Source organism: Dermacentor andersoni, chromosome 3, assembly GCF_023375885.2.
Source record: "Dermacentor andersoni chromosome 3, qqDerAnde1_hic_scaffold, whole genome shotgun sequence".
NCBI lineage: Eukaryota > Metazoa > Arthropoda > Arachnida > Ixodida > Ixodidae > Dermacentor > Dermacentor andersoni.
In genome coordinates, this window is record NC_092816.1 from 20,967,594 (window position 1) to 20,983,190 (window position 15,597).

At 42.8% G+C, this 15,597-nt stretch overlaps 1 protein-coding gene across 1 annotated transcript in view; it reads right to left on the minus strand.

The window, feature by feature from the left end:
• The window catches only part of LOC126519291 (rabankyrin-5), a 61,947-nt gene extending 46,626 nt beyond the window's left edge, over positions 1-15,321 (minus strand). The window contains exons 1-7 of the mRNA XM_050168924.3: positions 15,208-15,321; positions 12,441-12,627; positions 11,526-11,644; positions 9,609-9,744; positions 8,937-9,060; positions 4,077-4,226; positions 356-521 (exon numbers count right to left, since the gene is read on the minus strand). Of these exons, the coding sequence (XP_050024881.1) occupies positions 356-521; positions 4,077-4,226; positions 8,937-9,060; positions 9,609-9,744; positions 11,526-11,644; positions 12,441-12,627; positions 15,208-15,220 (895 nt within the window). The 5' untranslated portion in view covers positions 15,221-15,321. The remainder of the gene's footprint in view (positions 1-355; positions 522-4,076; positions 4,227-8,936; positions 9,061-9,608; positions 9,745-11,525; positions 11,645-12,440; positions 12,628-15,207) is intronic.
• Positions 15,322-15,597: the final 276 nt, after the last annotated feature.

The following is a 15,597-nucleotide window of genomic DNA, read 5'->3' on the forward strand; positions in this document are numbered from 1 at the left end:
CACTTAAAGGCAGAATTTGCATACAGCCCGCATTCCACTTTGCTGTTTCTTGCTTATAAATCTGCATATAAAACAATATAAGACTTCAAGGCTAAGGATTCTGGGATAAAAACCTCACCTTATATTTGAATAAATATGGTATTGTAGAAGTTTCAGGCATGCTGCCAACATTTAGGGGCTAAACAAAATGAAAAATTTTCACTGCTGCCCACATTTAAATATGGTGATGAAAAAAGAAACTATGCTGACAATAAAATTCCAATGGACAGAATTAAATGGCAGGTGAATGGGATGTTCAGCTACTATTTCCCTTCAGGCAACACCGCATTCCAAGCACACACCGCAGTACACACACCCCTTTCGATGGCCTTGTGCAGCAGAGTGTGACCCTTGAAATCTGTGGCATTCACATCAGCTCGATGGTTGAGCAATGTAGTGGCAATGCTCTCCTGACGAGAAGACAAGGCCAGGTCCAGGGGCAGCTGGCCGGTGTCATCGAGTTCATTCAGCTTGCCAGGCAGCTGGGTGGGCAGAAGTCAAGGTTAATTGATGGGTTTTCATTTCTCCATAGTTTCCATAGCGGAAGGTTCTGAAACAATTTGGCTCGCTGGGATTTATCACACTTCAAAAGCTTTGTTTATTTATTAGAATGCAGCTCATAGGCGCCCATTCTTGCGGTGAGCGTCAGTGATGTCCCTCGGTGTCCTCGTAACCAAGCGAACGAGCACAGCAAAGGATGAAAGAGCGAACGCATAGCATGGATGAAAGACGGCAATAGCGAAGAGCGCACAAGGAGCAAAGTGGAGAAGGAGGGTGCAGCGGAACCACGAGGAAGAAAGCGGAAGCATGAGAAGCGTAGTGCTGTGCAAGACGGGCTTTGCAGCAATGATGGCTACAAGATGACGCCAGAGTAGCGCGCATTGTCTGTTCACCGATGACACCACCCATACCATTTATGGAAACAAAATGCTGCATGAGCAGAGGTCTGTCTGCGCCGGCTGGTGTGAATCTCAGCCCCCACCTATCGACAATGTGCTGCCTCTTGTGATCTCTCGATTAGTGAGGCAGTCATGCTACACTTAGCTCCATTTTCAACATGCCGCACAAGGCAGATTGTCTGCGCAAGCCAGTATATTGCAAAATGAAAACATCTATACAGCTGCCCTCAAATTTCACATTAGGGAGTATGTTAACCGTCGGCGAACTTTTAAAGTACTTTCCAGGTTTGAAGGCATCAGAATCAGAATTCAGTTTTTAATGCAACTTGTATGTTACAATATACCTAATGTTTCAACGAACCCTTTCAAACATTTTTTTAAATTACCAGCGGCAGATAGCACAATTCTAGTCCATGAGCTGGTCTACTCAAAAAAGCAAAACATTACTTGCTCAAAAAATTTGAAATGCATAATTGACTAATTAACAAACCTTCACTAATTAAATTTCTAACTAATTACGTTATGGCACATGCAATTTACAAATTTTAGCCAAGGAGTTAGGGTGGATCCACTGGGAACGAATTCTCAGGATGACGCCAGTTACGAGATATTAATTCCAGAACTTTATGGAGAAATGCATTGGCGTTCCAGTTACTTTGTGCGTCAATGCATAAAACGACGTTATGTTAAAAAAGTAAGTGGAACAATAGTGCATTTTTACCACAAGTTCAACGGCGCATATCCAGTAAATGGCGTCAGCCACAGAATTCTTTTCAAGTGGATAGGCCTTGCAATATGTACCATAGGGTAATTAGTTACAAACTTAATTAGTGATTTTTGTTAATTAGCTGATTGTGCATTTTAATTTCTTTGCAAGTAATGTCCGCCTCTTCCAGTGAACCAGTTCATGCACTAGAATTGTGCTATTTGCCACAGGCAATGTTTAAAAATTTTTGAAAGTGTCTGCTGAAACGCCCCGTATAGTAATATACTGGAGGAGGTTCCAAAGACAGCACAGTAAAACCTTGTTAAACCATACCCGCTTAAACAGCACTTTGTTTTAAAAGTAGTAAGGTCAAATCTCTGACTCAGTGGCCAGTGAACATAATGCGTTTTGTATCCGCATAAAGCGTACTAGCTTATTGCGTATGTATAAGTTAACACATAGTGTTTCCACTTTTTGTCGTGCAATTACGGCAGCGCGTCGTCCCCATCGGGCAGTCCGTCGGAACAACAAGCCTCAGAGATCGGAACAACAGCCTCCAAGCGCCCTGTGCGTTTGTGTGAGAAGCCACATCAACATCATTTTGGCGTCGTGCAAGCAAGGACTCGTGTCATGCCGAAGCTCGTATAAAAAAACACCGGGTGCTCAGCATAGAAGAAAAATTGGAAATTGTTTGTGCAATCAAACATGACACAAAGAACTCGGCGCTGGCAAGCGACAGGGATCTGCCGTTGACTACGCTGTGTGGCATTTGGAATGCGAAGAAGTTGCTTGGCAGCGCTGCTGTGACCGCGAAAAGATATTAGCTACGAGGCTCGACTTTTCGCCATCATTGCCTCTGTTGCCGAAGTGTCGCCTAACTACAGTGATGAGGACGACACAGAAAGCGACAGCCCGGGTGCGAGTCAGGCCTGACAGTGGCAGAAGCTGTTGTGCTATGTCAACCTCATGAGTGCACTCGTTGTGATGAGAACAGCATCCCACAATGAAAAAGGCACCCCGCGACTTCTGCAGCGCTACCGCGGCCGTTTACGGAGAATATGCAATGCCAACGAGGAATCTGCCATGCAAGTGTTTGCTGAGAAGAGGGGGCTGGCTGAAAAGCTGGCTCATAGCTTCAGTAAGGTTAAGGCTGCTGTTATCGCTGCTAGGCTGCCGCGGCATAAAACGAAAATAACACGCTTTTGTCGCGCGGTGTAAATACTGCATGTATGTGCCCTTTCATCGCAGTCTCCCTGAGTTCCATTTTTGACAGGTAAGTGGGCAATCTCGTGCTATTTCGGTTAAGCAGTACTACCATTTAGTACATACCTTTTCCGAGCTCCGGCAAACTACGGGTTAACGAGGTTTCACTGTAACAGTAATGGAACCTCCTTTACAAATTATTTGTAGTAATGTAATTAGCAGTTGTAATGTGAAAAGAGTAAAATATAAGCCATCACACTATTAGTTGAGGACTCGACTATATAAACAATATATGAGCTAAAGACAGAAAGTTGACCGCCCTTCCACTACTGTGAAGAGGCGTGCAAGCGAAGCTCGGAATCCGTGGGTCTTCACTGTTGTAACGCATCGGCTTTGTGCTTCCTCACGGCGAGGTCGGCATGTCAATGACGAGCACTTTCTCGAGAGAGTTCGCAGCGGTGTTCATCAAATGCCACCTGTCCTTCAGCCGAACGCTTAATGTGCGGCCTGTTCCCGCTGCTGTTCCTTCAACGCGGCCTTCTCTTCAGCAGAATGAACCAAATGCGGCCATCCCATCTGACTGTCGGGCCTGAACTGACGGGAAACAATGGGCAAACATGCGATCACACCCTTTCCCTCCTCTGGAGGGAAATGCCTGTGATTGGCTCGCACCTTGCGCTGCATCTACTTCTTCAGGCATATAAATCCCCGCTTTAAGGGGCACGTATGATGTACCGATAGTGGCTGAATTGGTTAGCGTGGTGGTCTCGAAACTCTGAGGTTGGTAGTTTGAATCCGCAGCCCAACAAGCAATTTTTTATTTCTGTGCGGCTTTGGTTTTTTCGTATGGCAACACCAACACCGATGCTGACATGAGTGAGGCAATACCAGCTTCACTTAAATATGTCAAATACATCAAGCCGATATGAATACACACAAAAGACAAAACAATACCATACTGGAACAAAATATAGGAATTACATCCACTATGTACAGTCGTGGGCGAAAGTTTGGAGACCACGGCATCAGAAAAAAATTGATATATATTCAAGCATATGCATACAACAGACTACATTCTGGAGCCCCAGCTTGCATATCAGATAACCATCAGAACTCTAAACTATGCTAACTCCCAAGCAATACACTCTGGCTAGTTGGCAACATTTCTCAGACAAGCAAGATTGCTGAATTTAATTTTTAGTACAATGTGTGGCAGCTAAATGACTTACCAGTGAATCAAATTCAATGAGGTACAGGAAGACAACATCTTCTCGATGAGTTCTAATGGCTGTGTGCAGGGGGTAGCGTGTCTTTGCCTTAAACATGGTGTACAGGAGAGGTGCACTCATGTGGGCAAAATCTTCACTTCCAAAGTCATTCTACATGAAGAGGAGGAATGGTACAAATAGTCAGGAATCGTAATGTGCTGCTCACCAGTTAAACTTCACAGAATAATGGATAGCACCATTTCAAAAATGTGAAAGGAAAGAAATACCCCCAGGATGTCTACATTACCAGTGGAGGAAGGCTACACAAATGGTGTACTGCTATATCGAAATTTCAGCACTCTTTGTAGTACTCCTGAGGTAACAAGTGCAAGGGTGGACAGCATGAACTTAAGTTGCAATAGTTAGCATTCTCTTATCTAAACAGTGATCTACCAAGTATGATAGAATGAAGCACTCAGTCCATAGGAAAGTGAACATGTACATTGCCATGTTTTTAAGTGGGGCAGCTCAAAAGATCCGTGTTTTAAAAACACAGGCGGAGAGTTCTCATTTTTCCGGGGTGGGGGGGGCGACCAGCTTTCCAAACCCTCCCCACACACACACACACATATATATATATATATATTTCTTGCACTTCAAGAAACTTCGTGTGACCTCGAAGAATTGAGCTCTGAAGTGACGCCATTATATGTGTCACTTCACAAGACATCATAATAGGAGACAGTTCAATTTCTCAGCCTGAGTCCTCTCGGTGGTGTAATCTTCCTTTGTGTAATTGTAGCATACTTGCCTATCACTGATACTGCTTCGCCTTTCCGGTGAAACTGCAGCATCTCTGTCTTTCTCTCTTTTTTTTCTGCGAGCCCGAGTATCAGCGCTGCTGCACATGACTGCTGCCGAGTCTAATTTAGAGTCAATCTGGCTTGGCTAATTTCGGTTACTGAGTGAATTAGAGTTCCTCAACTCTCATGCACCAAGACTATAAAGAAGAGCAGTTGTGTTACTCGAAGAAAACCTAGTGCATATTGTTTCCAGTACAGTGGAGTAGCCACCAGTAATTCTTTCCTTAATGAGATTTAATTCGGTAATTGCAATTAATTATCTAACTCGAGAAGTACTGATCTAATTTTCAAAGTGTCAATGAGGCATTTGTAGGCACCCCAAAATAACAACCGCGTGTAACAACCGCGTAATAACAATCGTGTTTTCAGCGGCGTACTAATTGCGCACAACTTTTTCCGACTAGCAGAGTAACCTCATGAAGTATGAAAAATACCACGTGAGTGTGCTCCTACCCATATCATAAAGCCGTGCTCTCAAATTAGCTGACTGAAAGCAACTGCACCGCCTGTCACAAACCCGAACAGACAGCACATCACCTTGATAATGGTAGGGAAGGAGCACCAAGAGCAGGTCGTGCGGCTTTGCAGCTAATCCTTCCTCTCATTTCTAAGTTACACCTATTATCAGTCTTTCAAGGTCAACTGATCACATTGATAACAAAAGCCCTTGATAATGCAGCCAAAGCGCCGCTCTGATGGCGCACGAAATGCAAAAAGCAATGTAATAGGCACTGAATGTTTCAAAATCCCGGCTTTGCTCCCACCGCATCGAAAGAGTGCACACAAAGCTATATTTCGCGCCAGAAACTTGCTTCAGACCAAAGCCAAATTAAAGTGACCATTTTATTTTTCATGAAAGTGTATACGTGCTACAAAAACAGGTTCATGTCAAAAAATAAAAGCAAAATAAACAGACAGGGAAGCGACCAACGTATAGAGGAAAGGCAAAACCAATGCGTTCAAGAAAGTAAACATAACACTTCTAAATGAGCCGAATTGGCAACCAGGATGCCTGGAAAAAAAATTTCAGAATTCAGTGCGCCCTTATTATCTATGAATTCGTAAGCTCCGTTGAACACCAGCCTAGAGAATGTGTTCGAATAGGTCTCCTTTTGCAGCTATGCAGTACTGCGTCCGTTTTATCACATCTTCAGAGGCGTTATTGATGACCGGCACTGGAATTCTACGGCAGACATCTGTTATCCTCGCCTTGAACTAATCTGATGTCCATCTCAATCATGTAAGCACGATCCTTCACATAACTCCAAAAAAAGAAATCGATTGGAGAGAGGTCAGGTGACCTAGCCGGCCAAATTATAGGCTTGTGCCTTCCAGTCTATTGCGCATGAAAAGCTGCATCCAGGCAGTTTCGTGCTCGGCTGCTGCTGTGTGCGGGTGCCCATCCTGCGGATACCATAGAAGTGGAAGGCGTGACAGCGGGACTTCGCTGAGAAACTCATCCACCATTCCTTCAAGGATTTCGTTCAGGTAACGCTGTCCAGTCAGTGTGTGATCGAACAAGATTGGACTGATTATAGCACCCACGTAAATTCAGAACCACACGTTGAGCGACCACTGGTACTAGTGCAGATTATGCTTTGCCCAGTGTGGTTTGCAGTCCTTTCCAATAGTGTTCATTATGCAAATTTACCTAGGCATTTCTGTGAAAATTTGCTTGATCTGTGCACATGATGCTGCTCAAAATGGCCAGTGACTCATCGGCTTTTGTGAGGACCCAATTCGAGAAATCTAGATAATTCTACAGGTGCCTATCTTCTAAGCATTGGTGCTGGTTAAGGTGGTACGGGTGAAAAGCCATTATTTAGAGTCCTCCAAACTGATGACTTGGAAATTGGTGCCTGGGCGGCCACGTCCCGCACGCTAGCATGAGGGTTTGAGGCCATCAATGCTAGAACATCTGTGCGTAGGCTAGGACTCAAAGATGGAGTCCTCCGCTTCTGTTTCTGGAAGCTGCCGGTTTGTCTCAGGTTTTCATAATTTCGGACGATAGTTGATGCGTTTGGTCTACCGCCACACTTCCATGACTGATATATTTGCGGTCTTTGTTGCCATTTACAGATCCCAAGGCAAGGGTCATGTTTCCCTTCTGCTCATCAGAGAAAGACGTGACTGGGTCGAAACGAAACGCACCTTTATACCTTTGCACTGACGATGTCAATTCGCTGTTGTGGCGATAGATTTTGTGGGGAAAAAAAAAAGAGCATCCACGCACCAGACAAAAGCTATCACAGCTTGTTTCCAACTAACACCAAATGCGACGTGTTACTTCAGCCGGGGCACGGAAGATAAGGTACTAGCTCGATCTCGATGTTTTTCTTTCTTTCCTTTATTTCGTTCTGCATAACTCAGCAGGAGCCTGTTTGAGGGTGCCGCATTATGATACGGGTGGCAGTGCAGTCACGTGGTATTCTCCACATTTTGCGGGGTTTATTTATGTCTAAAAAGAATGAGTACGCAATTATTACGTTATTGAATATACTGCCGTTAGATGTCCCTTGGCAGTGTCTTCAAATGCCTCTTTGACACTTTGATAATTAGGCTAGTGTGTCTCGAGTTAGATAATTATTTACAATTACCTACCTGAATCTCACTAGCAAAAGATTACTGGCAGCTACTCCACTGTACTGTGAATAATATGCACTAGGTTTTCTTTGAGTAACGCATTGCTCTTTTTTCTAATCTTGGTGCATCATAGTTAATTGGGACACCCTGTATATATTTATGACCTCTGAATGCAAGTGACGACGTTTCCATCCCTAATAAACATTCTAAATTATTAGAAATGTCTTTTTTTCGTAAGTCGTTAACATTGCTTACTGGAAAGAGAAGAGATACTGAGACGCTTCCTGGAAAGAGAAGCGATACTGAGACACACAGCATTCACGTGCATTTCACACGCCATTGATGAGACTCTGGCGAAGGGGTCGCTGAAGTCTATAGGCTTTCTTTCATGGTCAAAAAAGCATGCAAAGCAATTTGAAGCGTGATGAATATACAGCAACATATTAATTCTCTAGACATAGGCTATCCATAGCTTAAGAAATAATATTTAATTTGCTACGTCCATCTCTCAAAAATATAATAAGCTTTGTCCTGTGTGTATATTTAAATACATGGTATATTTTCATAGTGTTTACAGTGGAAATTTAAAACAATGTTTAAGTGAGAAAATACGGATGAGGCAGCCACCGCTGGTTCTAATGCGCATGTCCTCCATTTGTCAGGATTTGCAGAAGTAAAGCAAAAGTATGAATTAAAAGCTGTGCACGTCTGCGTCAATAACGATGCAGTAAGCTATTAGCCTTAATAAAATTTCAAGTGAAAAGGTCGAGGAAAGTCAAAAGAAACCTCAAATGATGTGGGTGACAAAGCCCTGGTAATGGAACTTTATGTGTGTGTGTGCGGGAGGGGAGAGGGCCTCAACATCGGCCGGACGGGGGGGGGCTGAGTCCCCCTTCCCAAATCTTAGAAGGGGGCTCGGGCCCCGGAGCCCCCCGCAGTCTGCGCCTATGGCGTCATGCATAATATATGTTCAGCAATTAGTTGAACATTAATTTCATGTCAATGTTCCAAATAAAATGAATAAAAAGGTTATTACATTTTGGCTATCAATGTTTTATTCAACCAAATAGCACAATGATTAGCAAGAACTCCCATTACAAAAAGCTCACTAGTGGTGTATATAGAAATATGTATATAGTAGGGAAACTTGGGCTAGTTGGTGACGTTCATACTTGACATAGAGTAATGGCGTACACAGTAGAATGCATTGTTGTATAGTCGGGGCCGAAAAATTGCAAATGCACTGAAATCTGGTCATTACAACTGACAGATCATTATAAGTGGGTTCAACTGTACTACAACATGGCATGCCTGCATATGCTTACTGCAAACAAGGTTTCTGCTAGCATTATAGAGGTGCTCAGATGACGACAAGAGAGATTGGGATAAAAGAAAGACAGCTTTTTAACTCTTCAGCAGAAAAATGTTTACTAACCCAATGATTAGAAATGAGTTCAGAACAGTGATGCTGCAAGTTATGAGCACCAATCTCATCAGCCAGCTGGTAGTATCTTACACAATTCTTGACATTCACAGATGACATGAGGGCTTCTTCACACCTGCAAAATTAATTTGCACGAGATACAGACCAAGAATTTGTACTAGTCGCTCATATTTTTATTGGTAAATGTAGAAGCAATGTTCATTGTTGTAACCAAGAAAAGAACAGCATTGGCCGGAAACCCTGGTGCACAGCAAGTGGGAATGGTGCTGAGCAGTACACATTGTCTTCATTGCCATCTTATAAGTCACCATGTAACAACAGGAACAAATATTGGCACATGTCTGCTAAACATACCTTGTAGTGGTGCACAATTATCTTATGACCAGAGGACAACTACGGTAGCATACTATGGTGTGAATTAATAGCCCAAATAAGCAAATACTAAAGTGATCCTTCCATAAGATCAGTTTTGTAAAAGCTAGAATGGCTTCATGGATGACAAAATGCATTATGAGAAATGCACTTAATACTCACTGGTACAGATTCTCTTATATGCAATAAAGCTACATCAAAAAAAGTCACAAAATAAATTAGCACACCATGCAGGTTAGTGAAGACTGATTCTGTGCCTGAGGCAGGCAAATAACAGTGTGAAACCAGCACCTGCTCAAAAGGCTGTCCAGAGAGAACCGCTTGGCAGTCTTCATCAAATCCAACAGAAAGCTGTCCTGAAGCCCTGACTCCATCTGGTCTGTGTAAACCCAGCGAAGCAATACCAAGCCCACATCTGGCTGGATGTCTGGGAGGTAAGCAAACGAGGCTTCAGCATGGGCTACAGTGTTACTCAAACATTGTGCACAAAACAGAAAGGCAGCACAACGGATCACATAAGTATCAGAAAACTCGGTGATAGGCCAAGAATGCAAAGGCAAATGTCGCTCAAAGGGAAGTGCATGCATCAGCGAATCAATGCACCAATTCTCCCTCGCCTTCCTTCTCCTAGTTATCCATGTTCACAACACTGCTTTGCCCGAGCAGTGTTGTGAAACTACTCACTCTGGCGGAGGTGCATTGTGTTTGCCAAGTGTGAGCCCAAAATTTTAGTGTAAAGGAATTAGCCAGTCCATACAGCCTTCCATGGTGCATATTCTTCTTGGGTGATATGCATCTGCCATATCTACTCGCACAATGATTGCACTTTTTTGTAAAAAAAATTGCCCCAAATTCAGGGGTGCGATCATTACGTGGGTTAAATTTCCTGCGAAAAGAAAAAAGTTTTTTTCATCCCGCATTTTCTGTTGTATGACAACAGGTCAACAAACAGGTGGCTGCCGCTGTAACAGTGCGGGACACCAAAACAAAAATGACGGCCGGCGGAGCAAGTCGAACCCGCCGAACGCGATTTGTTTTCTTTTCGAGAGTACATTACGTGCATTGAAATAGTTTCTTCCATATCAGTAATTAATAATATCGTTAATATCGGCAAGTCTGCGGCAATAATGTAGCCATGTACGCTTTGAGGGGACAGAAATAGAGATGGGCATGCTTAGCTGTCAGTGACATAGAAACACATGGCGGGTATGCTGCTGAAACTGCAGCATTTGTCTTCACTACTATCCTAATACGGCACGTTTCCACTAAAGGTGGGCAAATGTCTTAGTTGTGTTACAAGTGTTGGCGTATGAATAGGGTACACTTCTAATGTATCAATGTAATCATGGCTACTATTGTTGCCACTCGTGATTTGTTGCGTGCCCACGAGTGCAGACGAGAAGAATCAAAAGGTGCCTCTTTTGTTGTTGTTGACCACAACCATTATAAAGCCTACAAATAATAAAGCCAAGGCAAGTTTGGTTGTAGCTTTTTTCTTTTTTCATGGAAGTGTAGAAAGTGATGAAAGGAATAAAGTGGGGCATCTGCTTAAGAATGTTTGGTGTGTGCAGACCGCTTGGTGTGTCTTGAAGAGTAGTTCGCGTAGCATTCGACAGATGGCAAGCGCGATCATCATTAGCTAGACTCGACACATGACATATCACTGCGGCAAGTTCGGGGTGCGACACAGGAAAGAAAAAAATTGAATTTTGACGACAAAATTCAGGGGTGCAGTCATTATGCAAGTGCAATCATTATGCAAGTAAATACCATACTCTGGGGGATGGGAGGGAAAGTAGGGGAGGGATAAGAATGGACTGGGGGGTACTCTGGTGAGAGAAGTTTAGGGAGGCCCCTCGCCTAATCTTTTATTAAACTGCCTGTTTGCACTGTAAGTTGTCTTCATCCCCAAAGCTGCAGATCTTGGCTGCTTTGCATGTGATGCATGAGCATGATGTTCTCATTACTTATGAACTACTGATACACTTCCTCACCATGCCAGTGTGACCTATAAAGGAACTATTTCTTGAAGCACAGGCAAGGACAAAGGGTAGGCACATCACGACTCTTGAGGAGAAGCCTCTCCTGCACTCTTATCAACATATTGTATAATTATCAACATAATGAAGCAGAGCTGAGCAAGACCCACACTACGAATGTGTGCACAGAGCAATGATAGATGGTTCTGGACAGAGAGACAAATCTAACCTGTCAAGTCTAATGTGTCAACATCAGCCAGGTTTCCTACTCCCCATGTTTGGCTCCGGCAAGACAAGACAAACTTGTGAGCTCGTACTGACTTGCCATTCAGTTGAACTGTCAGGTCACTGAAAAAAAGAAAAAAGAATAACTGAAGCAAGCTCAGTGCTTTTTTTGCAGTCAGACCTTCATGTAAAGAATTTTGCAACTTAGTCTGCAACTAAACTTGACAACCAGGCCCGTGTGACTGTGTGAAAGATCTTTTATATTACCAATAAATATCCTGACATCATGCATGATAACGTCACCATGCACAACAAAGCCTTTGCCATGCCGTACTATTTCTTGCCATTACCTTTTTAGACTGGTCCCAAAAATTAAAAAAAGGAACACTGTTACAATAACAGTGCCTTGAAAAAAAAAATTGAAATTTGACAATAAATTTATCTCTAGAGTACATTAAACCAAGGTATTTAATTTGTGTCACTGTGTTTCCCCGAGAATCTTTCTTGTAGTATACAAATCTGATGGGTTCAAGTGGGCAAACATTTGACAGTATGCAAGTCAGCCAGAGTTTTGCACTAATCAGCTGCCTCCACAGAAGCATTGTGACTCGCAGACCTAGGTTTACAAATTTATGTGCCTCATCTACCGAAACACCACTTTACTTGCAAATCATGTTGTGATAAGTGTCCAGATTCCTTGCATGAGCCTTAGCTACGTCATGTCACAAGAAGTGATTCTAGAAAATCTACTGAACAACAGGATATCTGCCACATATACAGTGTCAAATGCCAAAAGATCACCAGACTCTCTCTGTATCAATATAAAGGTGGAACAACTTTGCACTAAAATCATAGCATGCTTGCGCTGGATGACAATAGTGCAAAGCATACTACAAAAGGTAATATCTATGACATATACCTGTAAAGCTCCTGGTCAAACAGACTCGCCACGGTTTTGAGCAGGCGAGAGACAAAGCTGTCTGAGCCTGCACTGCCGGATGCTGCCACAGCCACATTGTATTTCCTCTCAACGTCTGCATGGCGTGCCTGAAGCTTAACATACTCTTCACGTAGTAGGGACAAATGGCGCTGGAGTTTGGCCACCTCTGAAAAGGATGCGACAGTTTTACAAGTAAAAGCAATTGTAGCTGATGGCTGACAGATTATTTTTTAAAAATTAGATTGTGGGGCTCTATGAGCCAAAACCAGGATATAATTATGAGGCACACTGTAGTGAGAGTATCCGGAAATTTTGACCACATGGGTACCTTTGCTATGCACCCATCACACAGCACTTGAGCATTCTTGCATTTCACCCCCCCTTGAAATGCGGCTGCGGTGGCCAGGATTGGATCTCGCAACCTCATGCTTAGCAGCGCAATGCCATAGCTGCTAAGCCACCCTGGTGAGTCCAGATAATGCAATGCTAACAAAGCTAATTGACTAGAAAAAGAAAAGAAAACTTGAGGCACTTTATCAGAATATTTTACCCTGTAACAAGGTAGTGCATCTTTGGACACTTGTCTGTTATGACTGCAAGAGGGGAGTGTGCTCTAGCATGCACCTGAGCTGATGTTATGTTTAGCTTTATGCTCACTACACAGCAAGAAAATACTAACAGGAATTCGCCCAGAAAGCTTGAGTAAAATAGTCACCAAAGCATAGTAGAGAATAGAAAGAATAAGTCTCCAGTTATGTGGCGAGTAAACACAAGTCAAGCTGTTAGCAAGTACAGTTTTTCAATCTGATCAGGGAGAAGTACAACAATTGCAATTTCAGCATAATTATTTAAAAAAAAAATCATTAGCCACTGCATTGCTCATATACATGCACTGGACTCTCGACAACAGGCCTAGTAACCACATCCCACTTCAGCTTTGATATCTCCAATATTTAGGCTATCACTGTAGTATCCCTTGTCACAAACAAGCTTCCCAAATTAGTATTTACAATATTCTTGTGTGATTCACTTTACCACTCCTGTTTATTGCATATTATGCATTGAGTTTGTTTCCTTAGGGGGCTCAAATATCAAAGCTATTTTACTCAAACTGAAACATAGACACCAGAAGAAAGAACACGAAAATAAACGCAAACTGTTTTTCACTATACTACTAGTGTGTACACTTTTTCACTGTCAAAAATTATCTCCCAGTAACTAAAAGCTACTGTCACTAGACAGCCCTGTGATAGTAATGTATGAACGGAAACATGGAATTCTCTATGCCAAAACACTATGCGCTTATTCAATACATAGCAAAATTTAATAGACGTATGTTGAATGCAGAGAACAGCAGTTTTGTGCTGCAGTACCTTTCTGTATATGCCTAGCAAATTACACTGCGGTGTTCAATAAAGTTAAAACAAATAAAGCTTGTTGTCAATAGTATGTGTGCTTTTATCTTTAAGGCTCTACAAAACCAATGAACCCCTTGCATGTAGTGAACCTTTCAGCCACACCACTAGAGGTATCATTGATCCTTAATTGTTTCTTTTATGGCAAAGGGGGTGGGCAGCCAGGCTACAATATGTCATTTGTAGCAGTGTGTGTGCACATACAACTATAACCAGTTACCTAGCAACGTAGGCAATGGAACAGAGGAACCTACATGAATGGCATGGGATCTCTATAAATGCAGCAGATGAAGACCATCATTTGCAAAATTGTCACTACTGGAAACTTCCCTTATTGGTGGCAGACTGAATGTTGCTGTGCAAACTGTTTGATTCTAACAAGAGTTCAAATTTTTTTTTGTACGAAAGCAATCCAAGCATATTAACATCCACATTCAATAATAAAAAAAAAAAAAAACATGGGTTGTACTTTAGCACAATGTGTGATCTAAATCAAATAGAGCTGAGGATTCCCATACATACATACACACATACATATATATATATATATATATATATATATATATATATATATATATATATATATATTACAGAGCTTTACAAGGGCCAACAAGTAATTGTGTTATGGATTGTACAGGTGTCTATACCTCTGGTGATGTCATGCATGCAGACAGCAGCGTATGTAGCGCTTCATCAGCGACACTAATTACCATGAATTACCTAATACTTACCTACCTTAATACTTACTACTAATACTTACCTAATAATTTAACGCTTACATAAGAAATTACTTCTGCACTCGGCAACGCCCGCCTTTGCAGCTGAACTAATGTGAAACTTCTCTCTTTTTCAACACATTCTCCACCGAGTGGACGACTGTATATTGGTTTGCAACCCTCAGTCAAGTGCCTTGACAATAATGAGTAAAATATGCGCACCGAACACGTTTAGCACATAAGCAACAGACTGGCCCAACAAGAGGCGGACCCTAGCGCATCGACAGAAACTGACAGGCCTTGCAGCCCTACGAATTGAGGCAACTGTTGCACAGCATCATTCATTAAAACTAATAAAGCTACTACTGACTCCTGCGCTGGGTTTACCGTGCTGTAAAGCTTGAGTAAACAAAACCGGAAAGCAAACCAAGAAAGAAAACATGAAGCGAATCAAGTTACGCTTGCGTGACCGCAGTAGCTGACGCCCATTCGCGTGCAGTTTCAAACCCGCGCTCTGTGAAACTTTCACGACAAGCGTCTCTCGGAGCCACGAAGATAGTTACGAATCGTTTATATCTAGCAAAGAAAAAAGCGAAAGGTAAACGAACGTAATACCTCCTTCCGCCATCGCCGCCCAGTGGTTGCAGAGATGAATTGAGCAGCGCCAGGACAGCGCTCGCGAATCGCGGAGTCGCTGGCTTGGCTGGCTGCTCGGATGGCTCGTGGACTGGCTGAAGACGAATAGCCTCCGTCCAAGCTCCGGCAGAAGCGGATCAATGTCGTACAGTGCAACGTTCTCAGAAGTATGTCTTTTCGTTATTATATGGTATGTCAACGTTAATACAATGGGCCAGTGCAGGGACGCTGCTCTTACGCTCGCTTCAAACCAAAAGCCGTTTGTAGTACTCCAGTTACATCACAGTTTCGGTTTTGATTAACAGTTGCTAGTTTGTTTGTGGTAGAAAACGGTGGTGCGCTGGAAAAGCGGTTACAGTTTTTCTAATT